The sequence below is a fragment of the Stegodyphus dumicola genome, chromosome X1 (genome assembly GCF_044657685.1).
Source record: "Stegodyphus dumicola isolate Sdum_Otavi_A_Nest chromosome X1, ASM4465768v1".
Taxonomy (NCBI): domain Eukaryota; kingdom Metazoa; phylum Arthropoda; class Arachnida; order Araneae; family Eresidae; genus Stegodyphus; species Stegodyphus dumicola.
The window spans coordinates 38,692,449-38,718,501 of record NC_140780.1 but is presented as its reverse complement, the minus strand read 5'-3'; the positions used below and the strand labels follow the sequence as shown (position 1 = coordinate 38,718,501).

The following is a 26,053-nucleotide window of genomic DNA, read 5'->3' as shown; positions in this document are numbered from 1 at the left end:
GCAGCCCATGTTGGCCACAAGGTAAAAAAAAGAGACTGACTTATCAGCCAGGGCGACAAATTAGATTGACTTATCAGGCGACCCAGGGAATAAGTGCCATAAAAACAAGCATTCTCTGGTCAGCTTCACATCTGAAGCTAAAACTGCAAAATTCAGCCAAAAAATCATGGCATCAATGGTAGGATGCTGCCAATACAGGGAGAAGAGTTTACAGCCTCTTCTCCGATGTTAACTCCTCTCCGATGCATGTTACAAGACAAACCACGTAGTTTATCAAGGGGCACGGCCCCTTTATAATTTCCACGTATTTCTTTGCAAGGAATCTCTCTTCAACAGATTTCTGTGTCTGGAAAAAGGGGGTCACCTCGAACATTATCTTTTTTCCTGCCCGTTAACAAAGTCATTTCATCTATTGAAGCCAAATTCAGAAGGGGATTTATACACATTCCTAAGATATGCACTGAAAAATAAGAACATCAGGAATAAAGTTCTGAAGTCATTGACTTTCTAACTGCCAGAAATCAAGAGCTACGCAGCGAAAATTAGCCGCAAAAAAAGTGCTTCAGTAATATTGAAACAAAGCAATTAAATACAGGTAACAGTATTTGCGTGTGCAATTCCACAGGAAAGCAATAAGAGCCGCTAACAACATGATGCAGCACATACAGCTCTCACAAGTAATGCAAGGGGCTAAACTTATATATCTCTAAGCAACGAATAGCCAGATGGGATGAAGATGCAATCACTTCGTACACAGTTAATTGGCATGGCCCACCAGGCCAAGCAGGCTAACATATTACTTCAGAAACAGTGTAATGTATTCTAATTATAGCCATTGTGTGTATACATAGTTTAATATATAATTTAGGCAGGGGTGTAAATGCCCTACTTGCTCAAGTCCGAAAATAAAACGGGACTACTGATGACACCGCGAGCGTTGACAAAGCTTGCGAAGTCGGTTGCAGAAACAACAATTAGCATCTCAGCGACAGAACAGCACCGTCGGCCCTTGGGAAGGGCGATGTTAATCTAGATAAATAGTATAAGGGGCCTTTACCTACTTATTCAGGGTAAGAAATAAATGGCCTCTGCACTTATATCAAACCTAACCTTACTATAAATACATGCGAAATAATTTGCATTCTGGTGGGAAAACGGAAAGAGAGGAGTGACAGTATAGATTCAAAATATAAAATAACTAGTTATTCAGATGAAAGGAACCATAAATGAGATGAAGTACAAAGTAACATTAAATCGTACTAATAAAAAAATGCGTTTAACTAATGTGATGCATGTATTAATATCTGACACTCGGGATCAAAAGGAAAGTTTATTTACGATCTATTGGTCCATCGCTATCGATCTATTGGCTACACCTGGTGTATACAAATGCAATCAATTTTTCTTTTTTATTTCTAGAGGATAGTTTCCTATTGTATATTACGCATACGTACCTATATGTTTGTGAGGACTGTATTTAGTAATACTCTAAATTTCTGTAACCGATTAATTTTAAGAAAATTTATAATTATTAACGTTCTTATTAGAAATATAATTAGATATTGTTATAAAGCCAGTTTTTGTTGAGTATTTTAGTGTAACATATAGAACTTAAATTTTCAAAATACTGAAATATCTTTGTTATTTAATGTTGCTTTGGCAAAACATTATGATTCGCTGTACATTCCTTAGGAAGGACTACGGAACTGTATCTGAAACGATGGTCTTAGACATGGTTAAAGTCATGGCATTTGCTCTTAGCGAAGGAAAGGTAAAACTTTATTGTATTTTATTTTGATTGATTGTATTAATTTTTTCCCCTCCTTATCTTCGTTTAAGTCTCTGTATTTTAGAATCACGTGGTAATTCCTGGTTAACAGCTGTGAATATTTTTCAGCACAGCATAACAAAATTCCATTAAAAGTTCTTCGAATAAAATTAAATTATATTCTAAAACGAACACCGCGGCACGTTAGTTCAGCCAACAAATTCTTGTTCCTGAATACACTCGCATGGGCCCCAAACCGGAAGTCCTGCAGTATTTGGAGCTGCTTCTGTTTCCTATGAGATATTCATTTTGTCATAACTTTAAAAGTTATGCTATCAATTTACATCTTCAAAAAAGCTCCTTAGTGCTTACGTTTGCTGTGGAATTCGCGTTACGTTTTAAAACGGATACAAATACTCAAAACGCTAGTTTGGTGCAAAGCATTTGCGCGAGACTACACTTTCTATTTTCCATCCTCTATTCTAAAAATTTCGTATAGTATTAATAATTTTATTCAAAATTTATTTTCAGCAAACTGAACTTGAATTAAATTTACGCTTTTCTGATTCATTCTGTTTACAGTTCACCAGAGACTAAGTGGTTAAGACCACTGAACACTGGTAGTTGAAACCTGGACTCGAATACCAGCAATACGTCTGGCTGCATAGGAGTTTTTGTGATTTTTTCCATGTGTAACGTGAATAACAGCAAGTTTTCATTAGAAAATCCTCCACGAAGGCACCCGTAGGCAGACAGCTCTTGCGTGCTTTACGATAATCAAATAAATCAAACCAAATCATTCTGTCTATTTGAGAAGCGTAGAGCTTCCCTTCTAATATCAATCACACCTTTTAATTTTAAGACCAAATAAATACTTAAAAATAATTAAGACAAATTATAGTACTTAGCCTAAAACACTTGTTAAATCTTGAACTTAACGGCCTACTAAAGCAAAGCAGGTCTAAAAGTGTATTTTATTAGTATTCAATGTTGACAAGTTATCACTCAGTAAAGAAGTCAAATAAAACACAGCTTAAACGATAATCAAGCTAAAACGTTTTATCGCGATTTATGATTCATAAAAACTTAGAGACTATTCACTCCAGGTGTGACTTAAAAGTTTCTATTCAGTTGTAAATCAAACTTTTTAGATATGAAAAACTTAAGATTTCTCTTACACCTGACTACTAAAAATTCAGAATTTTATTCCTATTGCCTTAACTGTCAAACCACCATTTAACAGAGAATCAGCTTCAAATGGCAGCGGAGATGAGGGATACATGTACTCACAGCAACGTTGACTTCAATAAAAATCATTTCAGTCATTTATCAGTTACAATTAGCACTCAATATCTGCCTCCATCCCTAACCTCTTCTTCGAGTTAAATAATTTGTATTTTCTTCTAAAGTGAATTCTTGAAATTCGAAGGAGCAGGTCAAATTAGAAACTGAAAGAACTGTTTAAGAACTTAGAATAAATGTTACATCTCACAATTATTTAAATAAACGTTACACCTCACGATTAGTTATACAATGAAGTGCCACTGAATTAAAGACAGGCTGCGTTATTCGAACTCTTGGCGTTGCTGTCTAATTTCTGCACATGTGAACAAGCTACCATGCGCTATATATAGCTAGAAATGCAGCCCTTTTCAAACAGTTTGAAAGTAACATGATGGATAAAACTCATGATTTTAGAAGCCTTCGATCGATGACAAATATTGGGCGCTTGATTCGTGATTTATTCATCTCCAGAAAGAGTTCCAAAATTGGAGTTTTCTATAGTTTTACTATATCAAAAACATGGTGGAAGTATACAGATAGCAGTAAAAGGAATAGTAATAGTAGAAACTGCAAGAAAGGGACAGATTGAAATAACCTTGTTCGTCGAAGAATCAAACGTGCCAGTGATACTCAAACGTAGCCAGTGATACTGAAACCTTAGCTCAGGAGACCACCCAGGTTCACATGAAAGGACCAGTTGAACAATCAGAAGACTGACTATGCAGCGCCCGCTTCACCGCATGAGCTTCAGAAACCAGAGGCCTATGAAAGTATCATTTCTCATTGCATGCCAAGCACGCGCAACGTCTTACATCGGCCACAGAACAACATGACTGGATCCACGACACTTGAAAGCGAGTAGCACGAAACAACGAGTCTCGATTCAGACTGCATTCAAACTGATGGTAAGTTAAGAATATGGCACTAGTCCCATAAGTCAGGGATCCACCATGCCAAGTTTACGCTGTACAAGGTTATGGCGATTTAGTGATTGATCTGGAGTGTTTTCTTTTGGCAATGTTTCAGACATTATCTTTTCAATAGGTACCTTCACACTGCGGTATTTATGGAAATGAGATGGCTGATATGTTTGCGTAAAAAGGGGGCTACGGTTCTCCAAAAGCCAAAAACGAGTGCAAGCCTCCATTCTATTGAGCTTCTGACATCGTTAACATATCAAAAGACTTTTAGAGATTTTGCCGCTCGGGCTTGTGAGGGCAAGCCTTGGAGTGTTCTCTCAACAAACTCAGCTTTTGTTTCTGACCACCCGCGAACAGTTGCGGTTGCATCTTTTAGACTATTGACGGCACATCACTGTCTACAGAATCCTTTATTTCGCATTGGACTAGCTGATTCGCCGTTGTGTGTTTTATGTAATAGTGGACGGCCAATGACGGCGGAACATTTGGACGAGTGTGAAGCACTGACAAATTTTTCTTGTAGATTTCAGCGCTATTGGCAAGCAAAGAGTTTAATGGCCTAACGGCCAATGTAACTGGAATTTGAAAAATAAAAAAAATGTTTCAGACTTCTGGTACTCATTCCAAGCACCCTCATTGCATCGAAGTACGTAAATCTGCTAAGTGACTACTTACATCCCTTCATTCCTTTCAGTCATCCACATGAAAATGGAGTGTGCCCACCAGCTGCTTCTGTCATATACGTCAGTTGATTACTGCCTGCTTTAAGGATCATTCCACTAAATTCTTCCTGCTGAAATGGCTACAAAAAAGCCCGGACTTCAACCCCATTGAACACCTTTAGAAAACTCCTGAAAAAAGGTGTGCAAGCATGTCATCCATCAGCAGCGTCTCTTTAACTTATTTATGAGAGATTCTAGAAGACGTTTGGCAAGGTATATCTCTGGAACACTTCTGTTAAGTGCATCCGTGCCTTCATAGTGTGATAGCCATTGTCAAGGCTAAAGGAGCAGCAATTCGTTTCTAATGGTGTATCCGTAATTCAGTGGCACGTCACTGTAATCGCCTTGCCGTTTCTTCGTTTCTCAAAAGGAAGGAAACTATAACTTTTAATGTCAGTTCACAGATAATGTCTACAGAGAGTTTATATACATATACACACACTTTTAATGTTAGTTCGGAGTAGTCTCAGAATCCTTTCGAATTAAAATCATGACTAACCGAAAATTAAGGACCGCTCTAAAGTCAGACATTGATCGTGATAATTCCCATTTGTTTTATAAGTTATATACTTTCGAGCAAAAGAACTCCACGTAAACCTAAGTTTTAACCATTTGAATCTAATCTGAAAACTAGCATCAATTCCAGATATAGAATGGGTGTATCATTTTGAAGAAAATATTGAACAAAGATTAAAGATTTAAAATATGTAAGCGTTATTTTAAAAGTTACAAAGCTAATGACGTGACTACGAGTGTTCAGGACTTCCAGCACCAAGCCCCATTTCTGTAGATCGTATCAGATCATCTTCCTGTTAAAATTGATATTAAAGCATTCAGTCTTTTTGTCTTCAAGAACGTATATTTAATACGCCGATGGAAGGAATCAAAAGCTAAGTATCATCGAAACTGATCATTAAACTGTCATTTAATGACTCATATAGCCATCAAATATAAGACGAAAATTCGGCAAAGTTAACTTGTAAGGAATTATCGCGTGCTGTCGTGATGGCACAATCATCTTGTGAACGATAGTGGCGACAGCCTTCTTTTGTGCCAGGTGCAATGGAAATATCTTGGGAACAGAAAGGCTTTTTCCTCCTCTTTTTTTTTTTTTTTTTTTTTTAGATAGGGAAAAGTCTAAAAATTATGTTCGTAACATAAAGGGTGTCAAGTGCAGCCTACATAAATAATTCTGGAGTACAATATCTACACATATCTGTAAAAAATTATCTTATGTCCCTGTGTGTGTTCTTATGGTGTAAGTGGTTAGCTCATTTAAATAGCAGTTCGAAGATTCGGATTCGAACCTCAGGAAGGGCCTAGTTGATTTCTCATATTTCTTGGACCTGATCGTTACAGTGGCATCCGAATTAAAATATTACGGATGATAAAGGTCGTCGCCTGGATGTTGCCGACTGGCTCTCGTTTCTTTCCCTTTCTCGTTTCTCCGCCCTTCAAGTGGGAAAATTTAAAGAAATATCGCATTTTCCAATGCTTCCTCTTGTGGTGTAAGTGGTTAACGCATCCAACTAGCGTTTGAAAGATCTGTGGTTCGAATCCCAACGAGACAACTACTGATTTTCATGTTTCGTGTTTGGAAAAAAAATCTAATTGTTTCCAGTTGTGAAATATTGATTTCGATTATTTCAAAGTGAAATTGATGTCACAATCGTTATCGGTAAATACGGAGATTTTTTTTAAATATATGCTTTAAATTTTGTCAGTCAAATACAAAAAAAAAAAAAAAAAAAGAAAAGAAAGAAAAAAGAAAAAAAAAAAAAAAAAGAAAAAAACTTAAAAACTGTAGAAAGTATAAAATTACGCATACAAGCAAATTTAGGAATTTTATTATAATATTTCTTCATTCTTCATAAAACACATGGTGTTAACTACAGTTTTAAGATTTTGTTTTAAAATATGTGCAATAGTTTATTTTATAATTGTTTAAGGCATGCGTTTTTGCTTTCACTGCATGATTCAAACACCCACTTAAAACAGGAATTAAATATATTCCACCCAAATTTTGCTGTTTTCTACGAATTTATGGTATTCCATGTTCGATTCATTTTCCAACGAATGTGATGAGTTGTAGCTCCAGTTAGGTGTGTCGAATCCATAAACTAAAATTTAAAAAAAAACTGTAAACATGCGTTGCAAATGGCTAGCATTGATATATAAACACTCTCTTTTACAGAAAATACAACCCGACACATTTCGTCGCTGTACTATCGTAAGTTTAGAAGGGAGAAACAGCCCAAATTTTTGCAGTTTGCAGCCAATAAAGTCCTTTGAAAGTTTGTGATAAAATAAGAAGTTTTTTATCTTAAGTTAACTTTTGAAACTCGAGAATATGGTTTGGTTTGGTTTAGTTAATTGCGGCAATGCACACTAGGATTATCTGCCAAAGGGAAGGGATGCCTTCGTGGAGACATTTTCTAAGGAAAATTGGCTCGTATACATGATACATATGAAGAAAACCTCGAAAATGCCCAAGCACCCAACCCGTTCGCCTGAAATCGAACCCAGGTCGGAACTACCAGTGTTCAGCGATTTTACCGCTCGGCTTCAGGATATGGTCGTTTTTTCTGATGTTTTTAGTCAAGATAGAGATTCAGGGTTGAAAATGGTTTTGAAAAGCCATCCATAATGCTTTCATTCAACTTATAACAATTGGTTAGTTTTTGCATCGTACTGAGGTAGGAGGTCAACATGATGCAACAACTGTATGTCTCTATTTGGAAACAATAGTCAGAATTTAATTGTAATTCATTGTAGACTGAGCCGTCTGCTATAGCTTGCACGTCGTATTCATCGTCACCATTATCATAGTTTTCGTCACCGTTCAGTCTGTCGCATACAGTGATCCTTAGAACCATCAACAGCATTAGATAGTCCCCCTCTTGTTGAAGCTCTTCACTATTATTGTTCCATTAGTCAGACTCCATGCACCCAAAATTTATGAGCAAATTAATTAATAAGAAATATACAATCACTACGTGGACGAATTCATTTTAAAATTCAGGGAACTCGCTTTCTGAACGTCTTGAGGAACGGAGCAAGGGGAAAATTACGTGAATATTCAAAATATTTTTAGAACCTTGTACTAAAACGCTAAGGAGAAAAATAAACCAATAAATACGGTATATAATTGTCATTTTTTGTTTTGTTTTTATCCATTCATCTTTTAACACTGCAAGATGCACTTACGTGATTTTATAACGCAAATTTCTGCTTTTTGTGATGTCTAACAAGAGAGAACAATCAATGTATTGTAGAGAGAACAATCAATGTATGAAAAATAAATTACTGTTGACAAGCCGCAATAAAATGACTCTCTCATTTCAGTTTACGAAAACTTGTGAAAATTGGAATTTGCTAAACAGAACACGTTTTCTTCTTACCAATAATATTTGAGGATTATTAAATGCATTTATGTTTCTTAACACATTGCATGTAAAAAATATTTTTACAAAATGCACAGATTTTTCTGTTTACTTTTATGCCTTCGATCTGTTTAATGAAGGTGATGTAGATTACTCTTAATATTAAGATTGAGATGAACGTCGTTCTTATCAGCTGTAGATCTCGTAAAACTGCATTCATTTTCATGAGTAAAATTTGAGTATGTTTAAGAAAACTTATCTAAATACCATTTTAATGTTACATCAATTAACCCATTATCTTATTATTTGATCTAGATACTATTATTTTTCGTCAGCACTTCCCAGGATGCAAATTAGATACATGTATGTAATAGACAAATTAGATACATGTATGTAATGGACAAATTAGATACATGTATGCAAGAACAGACTTCGTAAAAATTGGAGACAGAACTGCTGCAGCGATGCTGACCGTCCTGTTATTTCCTTGACGAGATTTCTGAATAAACTTTAGACCGGAGTTAATTTTTGCTATTTGAGTTACTCGGGCATATTTGATTTAGTTTGGTAGGCTTTATGAATCTTCAGAGTTAATTTAATGGGAATTTCAATTCGCATTTTACGTTAGTTTAAATCCTACAATGCTGGAGATTAATTTGTAAGCACAAGATATGCATTTTTTAAGTTTTAAATAAAACTTTATTTTTTAAACCTTCTTCTGAGTCTGCAATAGTTTTCGTACACTGGGCGGTAAGTCGCCTGTGAGTCTCACTAGAGATTCAATTAAGTTAATTAAGGAGTTGTCCCCTACACCCTAATGATAAGACATTTACGAGAAACAAAAGCTGGGGAGATCGTTTCAGCTGTTAATAATCTGAGCGTTAAATTTTGTTTGTACTTTTAATATGTTCTTCAAAATTTCTTTGCCGCAGTCAATATCAATGGTGTGTAGTGTTCAGTCAATCCGTATTTTATTAAGAGAAAACAATTATAAGATATTTCTCTCACCTTCCTAGCGTGCCTTCGTGGTGTAGTGGTTCTGCACGCTGGGCCGGTATTCCAGAGGTCCGTGGTTCGATTCCCGGCGAAGGCGATTGCTCATTTTTCATCTTGTCTGCTTCCAAAAAATACCTAAAGTCTCTACAGTGGCGCCCGAACTAAAAGGGTGTTGGATGAGGATTCTCCACACCCAGGATTTGGCGATTGGGTCCCCTAAAAACTCCAGTCGCCCTTTAAAAGAGGGAGTATATAAGGTATTTATTCCGCCTTCCTAGCATGCCTTCGTGGTGTAGTGGTTCTGCACGCTGGGTCGGTATTCCAGAGGTCCGTGGCTCGATTCCCGGCGAAGGCGATTGTTCATTTTTCATCTTGCCTGCTTTCAAAAAACACCTAATGTCTCTACACAGTTTATTCAAGGGACTTAGAGTAACATACCATCTGCATATTTGGCTCTCTTGACACCAAAGGTTTCAGAGAAATTACAAATATACGCATTGAACAAAATCAGTTGTAGTATGGATCCTTTAGATTCACCTGCTTTATTGGCTTTCTTAAGACACAGCTTCCGATTCTTATGTTTTATATAGGCAGCATTAAAAACGTTTCTTTGGATTTGAAGGTAACCGTTAGTGAGTTAACTAGTAACTTTATCCATAAAGCCAGTTGTGGTTGAATGCTTTCTCGAAATAAGGAAAACATACCTTGATTGTTTCGTTCTTGTAAAAGCTTCTGCGAAATTTCAGAGAATCCTGGTGAATCTAAAAATGATAGAGACTTTTCTTTGCTAGATGTACTTTTTTTCACCTCCAAGATGGAAATGTATACAATCTGATATGAATACGCAATGTACAGTTCTACAATTTGACTTCTTTTTTCACCAGCTGAATTCTGAAAAAAAAAGGGGGGGTGGCGGTCTTTCTTGTCATTTTTATTTCAGCGTTAAATACGAATTATTAAATTTCTTATCTTTATGCAAATTCTACAGAAGTTGCTGTCAATATTATAACATTGTGACGAAGGGCTTTACGAGATCAACTCACTTTTTGAAATGCTTTAAAAAGAATGTGGATGTTTTATCTTTAAAATAGCATAACCATAGTTAAGAAAAGGTTATTATGAATTTCATAACAATTCAGTGAAATCTTACTACTCACTGTTATCTTGTTAATCACCTGAACTGTAATTTGCCGGATGCATTTAAATAAATGCTGTGTTATTAAGGCCGTTTTGAAAAGAGAAATATTCTTAACACTTTTATGTTCTTCAGTAAACTGAATTATTTTCAGGTTGCAGTCCATTGTCATGCAGGACTTGGACGAACAGGTGTACTAATAGCTTGTTACTTAGTATATTCTTTGCGATGTAAGCCAAATGATGCTATACGGTATATAAGGATCAAAAGGTAAATCTTTTCTTAAACTAAATTTGACGAATTCTGATTAATTAAAAGCCTGTAGTATATAATATTTTATGTCTTAACAGGCCTTGTGCAATTCAAACGAGGAGCCAAATTACCTGTGTTCAACAGTTTGCTCAATTTATCCTACCCCTTTTTACAGTCTTTACAAATGTGTAAGTTAATTTGTATAAAGATTTTCTAAACTAAATTAAACACATATTTTTATATTTGTATATGAACCAGTTTTCATGTTTATAGCTATGTTATATGAAGGGAAGTCAATGATTGCATTGACGTCTGCTCAATGCAATCATTGACTTCGACTGTTATTGATTCTGAGGAGGTGAAGTTGAACTGAAGCGAATGGTCATCTCTGAATTAAAGTACGTTAACTTGCAGCATCTTACTGTTTCTGCTCTATTCATGGAAAGTACGAAACCAAGCCTCTACTTTGTAGCATGTATCATTTCATTGAAGATGTCGAAGCGTGAAGAACGAGAGCTTTTTAAGAAATATATTACGTTTTTGATTTTACATTATTGATTGACAATTAGGGGCACCACACAACGCTTAAGCATTCATTGGTCAACGGATCTGGGCATAATACATTGTTGGACAAAATATATGAGTACACTAAAAATTAACACTAATAAATATCGAAATCTAAAGAAAGTCGTGATATCTAATTGTCTAAGTCAGTAACGACTCAAACCTTTGTATACTTATGCACCATACGTAAAAATTTTATTCCAAAGAATTTCATGATCCTACGAAATTTTCTTATCTTTATTCTAAATATTGTTCGTCAGTTGTCTTGGATATCATTTATGCAAGACATTAAAGCAGTAAAAAGGACCTATAAATTTTTAAATGAAGACAAATCTGCAAATCTCTTACGGCCGGCCTTACGACATCAGCCTAATGAACGATATTTGCTACAGTGGACCAGCGCATGAATCTGACGATCAAAGTGCTTTTGACTGCGACTATTTCATATGATGGAACCAGTGCAAAACAGAGTCCTCTTTGATATTTCCGAAAGCCATAACTGTGCCAGTATAGCGAATTAAAACCTGTAAACCCCCACTCGCAAAGCAATACCATTTAAGCAATAGACTGAAAATAATTATACGTATATTGTGTTAATAATGTATCAGGTACCAGAGTAATCACATATCAGACGACCTACTCAGAGATTCCATCGTAGTCTCATACAGATCCAATGGATGGGTTAAGGTGCAAAATAAGAATATTAAGCTGATAAATAAGAATTCTGTAGCCGAGGACTATTGCAAGGAAAGATTCGGAGGCTCAGTTTCAGATATAATTAAGGTCTATTCCTATTCCTGTTTTTCAAAACTGTTATCGGAACCATACTACCAGGAAGATTCAGTGAATTTCTAACATGTTCTTTTATCTGCGCAATAAATCACACATACGCATCTCAACAAATGACAAATTTTATATTCTGAGAGTCATGTGATATTTGTCTATGTAAAGAACCTGATATACAGATACCGCTGACATGATTATAACCACTTTCATATATCTAGCATAGGTGTCTCTCACAGCATATGGTTGGAAGAAATATTCAATAATTCAATTTCTATGTAGACTGCAGTGAACTCTAGAGATTTCTAAGTGGAAGATTCATCCATCTTTTGCATATATAGAGACAATCTCCAGGTATTCAGCTGGGTTAATGACCATGTAATTAAGGGGCTTAATCATCTGCGAAGGAAAGCCGTATAAACATGCCAGACTGTCGCACTGTTACATAAGCAAAACTCCTCTCTCGTCTGAAAAAGTTAAAGCCTTCATTGAGCATATCAAACCATCGCGGGCGGAAAACTGTACCAATGTGACAAGGATCATTGTCGTACTGGTAAGTATTATTGTGATCCTATCAGTCTGATCGGTAGAGTGGTTATTGATACTGGCTGATATATTGTTAGGCTTGCTTTCGAATCCTGAGAAGGTATAAATGTCTCTGAGACACGGGGGCCCTCCAAACACATGCCAAGCCGGAAGTCCTTCCGTGTGATTTAGTGGCAAAGGAAGAAGGGTGTGTGATCCTTGCACAGTCGCCAGAGCTGTTCTCCATCAAAACTGGAGCGGAACTATACCTGAATGACCAATGTTGAATTTCTGGTGTCCCTCCCCACTTATACTTGTACCTATCATCCAAAAATACAAACAACATATACACGTGTACCTGAAATGTTTTGACAATCGAAAAATAAACTTATGCATTTCGGATACTACATCAGGCAACAGCAAAAGTCAACCAGCGAGCCGAATCCGGCCCGTTATGAAAAACCTGTGCAATGATATTTTCAACTCTTTCCTCCTAGATTTTATGTGCAAACTACCGAAATCAGCAGCAAAAGAGTACTTTTATTGTTACAGTGTATATGCGCATATACACGCATGACTATACTAGCGATCAATCTAAATTGAGAACACTAGATATGCTAGAAAGCATGTGTATATGCTGAAGAATGTAGTCCTATCATTTCTAGCAATTTTAATTTAAAAATTAAATAATGACATTTGAACAGCATGGAGATGAAAAGGCTGATCAGAAAAAAGAGTTTAGGGAATGAACATTTCACTTCTAAATTGTTATTTGAAAATGAAACACTATACATGCCAGTAGTTTAATTACTAATAAGAACTGATCCCGTTTTTGGCGTATTCTTAATTTTTTAAAATTGTAACTATATATATATATTTTTTATTTCCACCGGTGAGGTGTGTTCGCCTGTCCTCGCGTCCTGCTAGCAATAGGGCATTTCAAATTATCGTTACGACCTTGCCTGCATGATGCACAAAAAAGGACTTTTTTGGCCCGCAATTAAAAGTATTTGCCTATTCCTGCTCTAGATACATCAAACACAACGCATTCCGTGAAAATATGTTTCAAACGATAATGCTGCATCCACTGTCCTGCCTGTGTTCAGGAATTGTCTGAAAGGTCTCTTCTTGAAGGTTTCATGCCTAATGTGCTACCGCCCATTTGCTCTCTCAAAAGAAAAATTAATCATTTTAGAAAGCCGCTTTTTTTCTATTCAGTCACTGTCCAGTTTAGATATTTCCATTGCTATTGAATTAACACTGCTACTTGTAACACACAGTTCTCACTCTATATTGTATCATCGAGCCATTACTCCAGAGCCCACTGTACATTTGTGCTGGAAATCTTTTTGGCGGTACATTGGTTCATTTGACAAGCTAATTGATCAATAATAACTCTGTAGTTACCCTGACCAGCCGCCTCAAGAAGAGTTGAATTAAAGGTCATCTCATTTTCAACGGTGCGTGAGATTTCAAAGATTGAGGATTCAAATCTATCATTTTCTTCCAGCCCTGATATATTTTCATCAGTTTAATACGCGAGCATTCCAGAGACCACTGGTTGTGAAATTCTAGCATCCTCTAGCTGATAGTTAATGAAGTCTGAAAGCCGTTCTCCAAATCTGATAGTTCGCGTCTTTGCTTGAAACAATGACAGTTACATATTCTTGCATGGTGACCATCTCATATTCTATGCTTATAGTGTTTATCTTAAACCGTGTACTGTTTGATTCTCCACGCTCTCGTAACATTAGCGTGGAGCGGTAGTCATGATAGTGTAACTCACTCTTGTATGTTTATATTTAGAAATAACTGCTATCTGAGTTTGCTAAAGTCCATAAAAATATATAGCAAGGGTTTAATTTCTTGCAGAATTTCTAAAGGAACACCGTTCACATTAAATCAGCATTTGGCCCGCCAAAAGAGAATTTTGCACGGACTTGAAGCCAGGCAACTTAAATTTATTCCTAAAGTAAGAAAATACTTTTTTTTATTGTTAAATAATAATAAGATTCTAAAAAATGTCATATGTATGAACCGTTCTGTTATACTTAATTAGATCTCTTTTTTTTTTTTTTTCATTTAAGTAACTTCTTAATTTTAGTGAAATACGTGTTGCATGTGTGAGTTACATGCTATAAGTATGTTTTTTACTGTAATTCTGGAAATGTAATTTATATGCATTTAATAATAAGTTTGTATTTATTTCATTTTAAACGCTGTCACCAATGTTTAGTTTGACGCATGTCTACGTTTGCAATTAACATGATAGAACTAAACAAACTCTTTTGTTTGGACTGCATTTTTTCCTTTTCTTCCTGTTCAAAAGGTGGACGATGAGATTTTAAGCAGAAATATTTTACTTAAGCATGCGCGTTTTATAATAATATAACAAATGTTGAAAGTGCCGCCATTTTCTACTGCAGTTTAATAATTTATAGGAATACTACCGCATAATACAGCATGAAACTTCTAATTTTAGACAGGTAGAAGTTCTGGGAAAATATACAGTTTGTTCAATTAAATTTCACGAAACAAGTTTATGAATGGCTGAAAATGTAGTTCTATCATGTTCTCGCATCTTATAATTAAAAACAAATCAATTTTGTAAAAATTACAAAATGTAACTTTTTACACATTTTCCAGCACCTGTAATAAATTTAATAAAGGTTTATGCTTATTGTAAAACATAAAGCACAAATAAACCCGACTCCAACACTGTAAAACTTCACTGAGATATTTAATGCCGAGATTTAAAATTTTCCCACCTTCTTCAGCTTGCTATGAGGGATCGGTTAAAAAAAATTAAAGTAAATCGAGTTTGATTTTTTTCCCCTTTAACCTCATTTGATGATATTGTTTCGTGATTTATTAGAATGTAATATTCTTTAATTTATAATTTTGTAATACACTCTTTTGCAAAAAATTCGAAGCACCAAAAAGGACTTTTGCGATCGTGACGAAATTTGGTAAGCAAAAACATCTTGATCGAACATGCAAGTGATCAAAGTTTCAAGGCAAATGAACAGGAATTGCGATCATAGCGCGCATTTCTATTGCGCAATTCGCAAAGTGTAAAAACAGTAACAGGGGAGGGGGAATTTATCTTTTTTTGTTGCTGCCATTGTAATTCCGTAAAGAAGCAACTAAAGATGCCATTACGCCGATATCGAAGATCTTACAAACAACTAAACGACTTCGAATGTGGTCGCATTGCAGGGTTGCGTGAATCTGGGTGATCATACCGAGCAGCAGGCCGCCATTTGCAGCGTACAGACATTGCTGTGCAAACATGTTGGCAGCACTGGTTGCTACAAGGAAACTGCCGACGAAATGAACGCTCTGGAAGACCAAGGAGCACAAATGCGAGGCAAGACAGGATGATACTTCGCCAGGCCCGAACCGTCACAACGGTATCATTGACGGCTATTCAACGCACTACAGCCATGTGTATGCCTCCCGTGGTACCGTCCACCATCTCACGGCGCTTGTCTGAGGCGGAGTTAGAGTTACGCTTACAGAGGCCTTTAAGACGTTTGCCTTTGGCCCCACAACATCAGCGGAGTCGCCTGGAGTGGTGTCGCAGCCGATTATCATGGCTGCCATCAAACTGACATCGTATAGTGTTTAGCGAGGAATTCCGCTTCTCTCTTGAAGCAGATGACTACCGTGTTCGTGTGTGGAGAGGACGGGGCCAGCGGTTCCAATCAGCCTTTGTTTAACAAAGGCATACAGCCATAACCCCTCGTGTGATGGTGTGGAGCGCTATTTCTTATGACCGCAGGTCATCTTTAGTCATCCTCCGTACATCTTTAACAGCTCAACGAGATGTTGATACCATCCTGCGGCCGATTGCATTACCCTTCATGGCACGTCATCCTGGAGCCATCCATTTTGCAACAAGCTAATGCTAGGCCACATACAGCTGGCATATGTCTGGACTGTCTTCGTGCGATTGATCCTCTTCCTTGGCCAGCAAGGTCACCAGACCTTTCACCAATCGAGCATATCTGGGGCATGGTAGGCCGCCAGATTCGGGCACCACAAAACATCGCAGATATGGGATGACAACTCGCAGATATGGGGTGATGAATGCCAGGCAGAATGTGTCATAGGATGACATTAGGAACCTCTACCACTCCTTGCCTCGACGAATTCAAGCATGCTTTGCCGCCAGGGGCGGTTCGACCAACTACTAATTTGAACAGTGGGTAATTGTGAGCCGTGAACAGGTATTATGACCTTGATTTTTTAATCTGTAATCATTTTATTATCTGTGTATGCTATACGCATATTCAGTTTCATCAAAAACAACCACTTCCTTTATAGTGCTTCGATTTTTTTGCAAAAGAGTGTATATGGTACGCCGAATGCATTTTCATACAAGTAATTCATAAATGCTAAAAGCATGTTATTAATGTTCTCGTGCAATTTTATTACTTTAAAATCATAATCTAGTAATCATACAAAAAATCATTAAAGTAGAAAGATTTTTCATTTTTAATTTACGCTAATAAAGTTTCTCACGTGCCAATACTGAAGGCTGAAACTCTTTTCGGGCCTCTTCAGAGCTGAGTAGCTAAGACCGATGAATCCTGGTAGTTTGTTTTGGGTTCGAACTCAAGAGAAAGGGCTGGCTGCATGGTTGATCTTCATGATTTTCCTCATGTGACTACGAGCAAGTTTCCATGAGAAAGTCTTATACGAAGGTATTCCTTCTGTTAGACAGATATCCCTTGTGTGCTTTGCAATATCCTATTATTCCAGGAATAGCAATTTAATAATTCTGTGAATAAGAACTCGTTTTTGTAAAAGATTATATGAATCAATACTTTTCACGTCATATGTGTAGCAAAGCTCCTCTGTTAATATCAGAAAACTTTTTCTAGCCGGGTACTTCGTTTTTAGCAATGTACAAAGACAAATCTTTCATTCTTCAATTTTGTACAACCCCTGAACATAATTTTAAATTTTAAAATTAAGTATCTCAGTCAATTTTTGTCGCAGAGGGATCGAAACTTTTGTACTTTATAACTAATATAAACGTTTAAGAAACATAACTATAGGGACCAGGCGTCAGTACAAAAAGTTACATTTTGTAATATTTACTAAATTGATTTTTTATATTCAAAAATACAAAAACATGAATGTTTGTGTCACTTAAACCATTTTAAGACCATAAGCGTTTGTCTATAACCAACGGTTACAAATATAAAAACACGCGCACACTGTGTGCATATAAATACAGATTTTTAGTGTGCGTGTGTCTACATATATATGTATTTGCCCGATATATAAATCTCTAGTTGCCTATCCGCCCAACCAATTGATATGAAATTTCAGTTGTTGTTATTTAAAGGTAAACGCTCGAGATTGTGATAATTTAAAACAAACACCCACTTTTTCATATGTAAATTAATGAGCCCACTGAAATGCCATAAAGGAAGTTGGAACGATACATATATAACGCAAATTGCTGGTGTAAAGCACTTGCAAAGAAGAGCATTGTCAAAGATCAATGACAACACAAGAAATGAGAGGGAAAACACTTTTATGGAAATTACAAGTTTTCTAATGTGCCCGCCCACCTTCGCAGACTATAACGTACGGCATGCCGGAGGTTGTTCACAACAATGACGAACGTAACATCGCAGGAAGAAACTGTATAACTTCACGTTTCTACGGCATCCTTTAGTTCTGACAAATCTCGCGGATTTGATGGGCAAACATTACTTCGTTCTGAGTTCGTACTGAGTTCAGATAACCCCTGAACTATAAACTCATCGGAGTGACCCGGCCTCTGGACTCTAAAGCTTCGACAACTTCATCGCCACTTTTAAAGGGCTAAGAAAGGACTTTTTCATCTTTTTCTACAACCTTCTTCTAGCTCCCTCCATGGGACTCATTCAGGATCTATCACCACCATTCCCACTGCGGACTTATCTATCTCAGTTTTACAGGGAAGTACTGCAAAAGCAGTAAAATCCTTGTATAATTTACTCGTGTATCAAAGCATCCATCGGAGTGAAGTCAAAGATCACAGTGGCCACGAAACTGAAGAGCTACGGTTTGATGACTCTATCTTCAAAAAGCACTTGCCGAACACATTTGGCCACCCGTGGAGGAGCACCATCTTGTATCCATATAATGTCAGTAACGACATTTCGCTACTGCAATTCTGGAATGACGCTATTTGGCAGCATTATTTTATATCGAACACTTGTGATGGAGCACGTTTTCATGTCTGTGGAAGTGACCTCTTCGAAGAAGTACGAGCCGAAAACGAATGTGCTTGCGAAGCCACACCGCGCAGTCGCTTTATCTTCGTGTACAGGCGCTGATGCCATTTCGTGAGGATTTTCATCAGCCCAGTGAACGAAGTTCTTGGAGTTTACGTTTCCAGTTAAGCAGTAATGTGTCGTCTATAACACCCACAGCGACCACTTGCTATCTTCATACCTGATGAAGAAAAAATTCCTAAAGTCGACGCGCTGTTTCTCGTAACTTTGCCCCGCGGTCCCCCAACTTCACTCAGGTGGACTTCTGGTTCTGGGGTTATTTGAAATCTAAGAATTGAAAGATGCCAGAAAGCGTGAAGTTATACCGATTCCTCTTGTGATGGTTCGTCATAGATTGTAAACGAATTCCCGCATACAACGCGTTATCGTCTGCGAAGGTAGGCACATTGAAAACTTATAAATCCAATAAAAGTCCCCCCCCTCTCCTCTCTTGTGTTCAATGCTCTTCTTTGCAAATGTTTTATGCTGGCAATTTTCATCATACGTGTTTCATTCTAACGGTACTTTTGATTTTTCAATGCGCTGATTAACTTGCGCAGGAAAAAAAGTGGGTGTTTTCATTCGAAAATTAAAACACACTATCATTTCCTTTCATGCCTAATTTTAGTTAACTTACCTTTAAGTCCTGCTTTAAGATTTTAGGACACAATTCTATTAAATGTATGCTTGTTTCACATTAAGTTTTTCTCATGAATCAGCCGAATGCAATTTGTTCTTATTTTCGCAAACAACTTTCTGTTTAGTAGTTGCATCAAAAAGGTAAAATATGTATATTCAGGTAAACAATGTAATACTTATTTACTTGACTCCTTTCAGACTAATGTGAGGATCAGAATTCGAAATTTATTTATTGCAGAGAACTGGTATCTTTAATTTTGTAATCGTAATGCAGTATAATAAAATTTGTTGCTCAATTTAGTTGCATTTATGATTTCTTATTCAGTTCCTTTCACTGCTTATGCACTAAAACGTTATTTACGGATTTAATTAAATTTTGAGCTTATGAGAAGTAAAGATACTGAATACTGAAAAACTGAATTAAATTAAGGTTTTCAGTTTTATGTTTCCCAGTAAATCAGTTTATTATTAGAACTATATATAACCTTAAAATTAATATCATCCATTACTTATTTTTGTCTTTATTTTCATAGATCTTGTACATTATATGTGAACGTCTGTTGCATCTTGCAAATTGTAATATGCTGTCACCAATTCTTCAACAAATATGCTATGATATGGACAGCCCAATCAGTTTTTGCAATTACTTTTTATCAGCTACGCTGAGCGATGACAGTCATTGGAGACCATCTTCCAGTCTCACAATGATGGACTTAGACTGCTCATCAGGTGATACTTCCGTTACATCTCCAGATGGAAGTCAAGAACTTAAGAATGCGGATTTAACAAAACGGACAGGACCGCCAAGCAGGGGTGCCGCTTATTATTTGGACACCTGCGATTCAAGATGTGACCAAAGCTCTGCAGATTATGCTTCGACACCCGATCTTCAAAACCGTTTGCCTCCCGATGGAAGGAGTACAGGAAGTTTGTCGGCAGAAAGAAGAATGTATCAAGATGAATATCTCGACGATTATAATGACTACGGAGATGATGATTTTGAAACAAGTGATGAAAGTATAGATTCTATGTTAATGGAAGGACATTCAGGCTTGTATCTGGCGAATAACACTTGCTATCAAGAACTGAATAATCACTTGGAACTAAGTTCCAATGATGGATCAAGTACAAATGATGGCGACACAGTGCTAATGGAAGACCGTGTTGCCCCCACAGATGTTGTGAAAGCTTTATTAAGCGATCATCTTTTGCAAGGGAATGATTTCCAAAATAAGCTGAAACAATTTCAGGTAACATAATTTATTTATAAAAAATGTAGTTAAAATACAGAATTTTTTAAAATATTCTTGCAACATAGAAACGTTTAGTATACATTAATGTGTGCAATTTAATCTAATATGCGTACAGAAATTAAACTTTTAAATTCATAAATCTGTAATTAAAGAAGTAGATATAAACTGCCAAAAAATAAAGGTTTCAAATGTAACAAGGATTTCAAAATGCTACATTTAGGAATACTTTCATAAAAGTTTTAATAAAATCCTCAAACTTTATTCCTGATCTATATCTTTTATAATGTTATATACATTCTACTGAATAAAGGGAAGCTGCTTGATAATAAATGCAAAATTTGTTTTCGTAATCTTATTATATCGCATTTTCGAAATTAATTTTTATCATAAATACCCATATTATTATAGACACCTTTTATTTTCTAATTCTCTCCGTTTTATAATCATAAATAAAATATTATTTTTATAATGTAATTGTTGTGGGTGAACAATATGCACATACATACACAAATATATAAATAAATATAAGTGCGTGTATGTATGTAGAGGTTAGAAATGCAAAATTAAGTTTTGTTATAGTTCAATAAAGGATTAAAGTTCCGAAAATGAAAACGCATGTTAGCCTACAGATAAAAGGGAATAAAAGTTAAAATAACGTTAGTAGTAACCACTGCAATAAGCGTAATAATAATCCTCAGTGTGTTTCCAAAGCCCAAAACTATAACTAAAAGCAATAATAGAATTTTAGAAATTTTGGGAGAAAACTGCAGATCACCAGGTAAAAGTTTGATAATACTGTTGAGCAGTAAGCAGTAAATAATAAAGTACAAGGTAAATAACGAAGTGAATCTCTAGTCAGTTCCAAAATCCAGTGTAAAATCGTAGGAAATATTTTCTAAAGGGTATAGAAAGAACTTTAATTCGAAGCCAGTACAAAGTTCTAGCATATTTAATGAAAACAATTAAAGGATACGAAAAAGTACGAAAGGATACAAAAAGCTAACTGCATTTTAATTTATGTCGTCAGGTGGGACAGAGATAAGATATGCAGGTAGATATCTTCGACCTGGTTTCTATAATAAATCAATGACCATATAATCCAGCTAAAAGTCAATTAAGAAAATTAAGTAAATTATAAATTTGTAAAAGCAAAAAATTTGTATTAATTTACTTACGACCTGTGATTTACTCTATTCCCTTCAAGATCACGAAAATTAGATAAAAAAAGGATCAATACCAATATTAATAAAGCATACAGAATGCGGTCCAAAAGTCGCGTTACTGTTTAAAAGCCTGGTAACTTTATTTCTTTATTGAGTGAAATAATATTTCTACATATGACACTAAAACATTGGCAAATTTGTTGCCTTATTAAGAAAGAGAATGTCAGGCAAATGAGTTTCATTCACCGCTTGGCAAGCCCCTTACAGCGCATTTCTAATGACATAGATCAGCGCGCCCTATTTGTATTGCACAAAATTCTGTTCGAATGCTTGCCTTCAGTTACTGGATATTGCGGGATTGAGTACTGTAAACGCGATGGCTTAGATGGCCCCAAGAAAAAAATTTGGAGCGATTTAAATCGGGCGAATTGATAGTTAACCAAAATCTATATTTCTTGAAATTATTCGTTCTCCAAACATGTTTCTTAGAAGGTGCAAAGTCTGTCTCTTGGTATGGGCAGTTGCTTCAACTTGCTGCCACCAAATGCTCTGAACAGCTAAACGAACAAACTTTTCTAACCTTTCTTCGCATCGTACCCCAGTTTCTTATTCCTGTATTACCTCTCTCGTCATCAAATAAGTAAAGGCCAAATATTTTTTTCAGAAGTTTTATTACAGATCTCTGTTGCTGGAAACGATCAGTTAGATGAATTATCGAAGATTTAGAGAGCGGCTTCCTCACTTGATAAGAACGCATATGTGCTCTCTGTGTGCGTACAATGCACCACCGATTTACAAAATAAAATTCTGCGATTTTATCTCTTACGGTTATGCTGAATTTCTCCGGCTGTGTTCTGAAAGGCGACTCAAGAACTGAAATGTTAATATCTGGAAGGAAAATAATGGAAATTATTAAGAGGGTTCTTATATATTATTCCAATAGTAGGGAGACTTAACGACCTCTCTCAAATTCTGACATCTGAGCATACCGTTCGCGCACCTGTATGCGAGGCATAGTTACTGTCTACTGTTACTGTACAGGGAATGAAATTCGTGAAGAATTTATGACCTGGAATCGTAATTTCTCCTCTTAAATATCCTGCCAGTTGGCGGAGATCAGATGCGCTGTAGCATCAACCGTTCATTCATTGGCAACCAAAGTGTAAAATTTGACGGAGATGAGGTTCTTGATCCCTATGTCAAGTTGTTAAAAGACGCAATTGATAATAACTTCCTCCTAATGGACGATAATGCTCTTCTTCATGGCGCTGCGCTAGTGACTAATTATCTTGATGACGAAAGAATCCAACGATAACCGGATTTAAATCTGATAGAACATATATGTGACGCACCAGGACGTCGACTTACATCACTACTTAAACCTTCTACTAGCAATTTCTAAGAACTTTAAGATGATATTCATTATAAATGCATTTTGTTATCAAAGAAGCTCCAGAACGATCTAATAAACAACATGGAAAATCGCTGTAAAGTTTGCAATTCGGTCAGGGGCGTTTACCCATCTTGTTAATTTTTTTTTTTTTTTTTTTTTTTTTTTTTTTTTGTACCTCAAAAACAGTTGGTACACCAAATTTTCCTTGCTCTACTTTATATCATATTTCCTATATCCTTATTAATTAAATAAAGACCACCCTTCCAGAAATAAGCAGTTCTGCGTTTTAAAACTGTGTCAGCATGGTAAAACAAATATTTTGTGCTACTAGTTCCATGTTCTTAGCTACAAAATCATTCAAGTTATACGAGGTTTTAAGGTTGTTCTTTTAATTCTTTCCTCCAGTGTATTTGGTTTACTTACACGCATATAACTGCGTTTACAAACTCCTTACCAGCCCTTTATTTTTGTAACAGTTGTTTTTCAAATAGACTTCCAATAACAAAAGTATCGCAAATATTCAATTTTTTACAATTTTTAAATTAAAAAAGTAATTTTATAAAAATTCTAGCTGCTTAGCAGTTTAGAGATCTAACTGTATCTAACTGCAGTTTAGAGATCTAACTGTATCTAACTGCAGTTTAGAGATCACGTTGATGATCATTTATATGGTTCCCCAGTCCCTATTACTTACATTTAGGAAAATTTTATACTTATTATAAAAAATAAAATACTGAAAAGGCGACTGGCGTATGGCGAAAATTGACCGATGTATTTAATTTTTAAAGTTTGAGATCTGCTCGTACATAAACTGAAGAGGAAAATGTTTGCATTTCTACAAAATATTAGTTTAATAAGATATTTCTGGTACTAATGGATTAAATGACGGGTGTTTCTATGCAAACTGATGTGAAAAGTATTTACCAGTATATTTTAAAAAGGAAATATTACAGAATTTATCTTTTAGAAATCTCTGGAAAATTTCAGTATAAGCACATAACTAATAAAATTAAATAATTATTTGAATAAATAAAAAAATACACATTTAATTTTAATGAATTTTTATATGATTATTTGATTATGATTTTAAGTTAAAAAAATTTCATGAGAATGTCGCCAAGAGAAACTTTTAAATTACCTGAGTGAAAATTCTTTCAGAGTACTAATTTTAACAAAATAATAAATTAAAAAATATTACCCTCTAGTAAATCACAAAAGAATATCATTGGATGACACTTCAGGGGAAAAAATGGACACCGAATAATTTTAATTTATTTGATAAACGACAACACAGGCCAAATCGAAAATGACGTCAAAAATTCCAAATTTTGAAGTTATATCGATCACTTTTCATCATGCAAACGTGAAATTTTTGTGTTTTATTTTTTATAGGCATAAAGTTTTCCTAATTGTAACTATAGATAATGCATAAAATGTTATGTTTCATTTTTTAAAAATTGATTCATTTTAAATCTTAAAATGTTAAATCATGAATATTTTGCGTTATTGGAAACAATTTTGTAACTGGAAGTAAATGTCTAAGACCTACAAATGCGGAAAAAAAAATGACCGTATAAGGATTTTTGCAGACACGTGATGTATGTATTTGTAGAGAATCATTTAGTTTTAAACTAACCAGTTTTTGTTCAAAAGTTACTTATCTTTTCCATTTTCTCCCTTTTCTAATTCCTGCCAGAATGATATTTCAGTTTTGCGTGTTATGTAAAGTTGGGTAGAAAGATACTATTTAAGCTGGTGTCTGAGTTACTACAGACACAGCGTGTTCTACCGTTCGGCCACGTTGTTTCGTTGATTTAAGCTTGCTATTTTATGGCTGTACGTAGTAACTGCCGGTTTGTGTACGTCGGTGGTTGGGCTAAGAGCCAACTCTCGTTAATTATCTCTGCGCATCATCGGCTGATTTTTTAACTTAGTTTTAATTTTATATATCTGTCTTGAGTTGCAGCCAAAAAAATTGGCTGTTAATATTACTAGAAAATTTTCAGTTCTAATGTATATTTGTAACGGCCACGTTGACGGATCTAACAAATCTTTCTCAAGCTTTTCAGGTTCTGTTACGAAAGCGTGCGCTCAAACTTGTGACTTATTTCGGTTTTCTGTACACAGAAGACTTGAAGACTAGCGAATATCGGATCTCCATCAGATTGTATATTAGATGCTTTCCCATGTTGTTCTCGCAGTGATGAGTTCTCATTATCAACATTTACATTGTTCTCTCCTTATACAATTCATTACTCCTTGAGATGAATTTCAAAACAAGAGTTTCCAAATTTTCAGCTTCCGCGAGTCTTTCACGTTTGAAAAATTTAATAAGACTACCGGATACTTTTGTGACTTATTTCGGCTGTCTGCATACGAAGGATTTGAAGACTAGCGAATATCGGAACTCCATCAAACTACATATTAGATGCTTTCTCATGTTGTTCCCACAGTGTGGAGTTCTCATTATCAACATTTACATTATTCTCTTTTTGAGATGAATTTACCAATAACAGTTCCCAAATTTTCAGCTTCCGCAAGTCTTTCACGTTTGAAAAATTTAATAAAGACTATCGAATAATTTTCTACTTTCTTCTTCTGCGTTACCCTTTCAATCTAGATGGCTATATTTTCTTCATTTCTCAATTCGTACTGCCCAGACTAAGCTCCAGCCTTTTCGGTGGCGTAGGTGATCAGTACAGCTGCGACTGCCTTGTAAATTAACTATGTTAACAATTCAAGGCAAAATATACCTTTATTTAAGAGCTGCTTGTGGGAACAAAATCAACGTTTTAGTTGACTTAGAGTAACTAATATCTTACCATACAAAAGTCAAATTAACTATAACAGCAGACGCGAAAGAAAATTAAAAGCAAGTATACAATTTTTAGATGAGGAAATAAAAACTGATTCACAAAAAAAAAAAAAAAAAATAGCATGATCTGTTAATAGCTAATCTTAGACTGGTAAAATTATAGCGATAAAGTGTAAAAAG

The 26,053-nt window shown here is 35.6% G+C and overlaps 1 protein-coding gene across 2 annotated transcripts in view; it reads left to right on the top strand.

The window, feature by feature from the left end:
* LOC118183905 (protein tyrosine phosphatase domain-containing protein 1-like) overlaps positions 1 to 26,053 on the top strand; it is a 162,407-nt gene that overhangs the window by 124,349 nt on the left and 12,005 nt on the right. For both annotated transcript variants that reach the window (XM_035353513.2, XM_035353512.2), the window contains 5 exons: positions 1,693 to 1,771; positions 10,363 to 10,478; positions 10,559 to 10,648; positions 14,205 to 14,304; positions 19,783 to 20,499. In XM_035353513.2, coding sequence (XP_035209404.1) covers positions 1,693 to 1,771; positions 10,363 to 10,478; positions 10,559 to 10,648; positions 14,205 to 14,304; positions 19,783 to 20,499 — 1,102 coding nt within the window. The remainder of the gene's footprint in view (positions 1 to 1,692; positions 1,772 to 10,362; positions 10,479 to 10,558; positions 10,649 to 14,204; positions 14,305 to 19,782; positions 20,500 to 26,053) is intronic.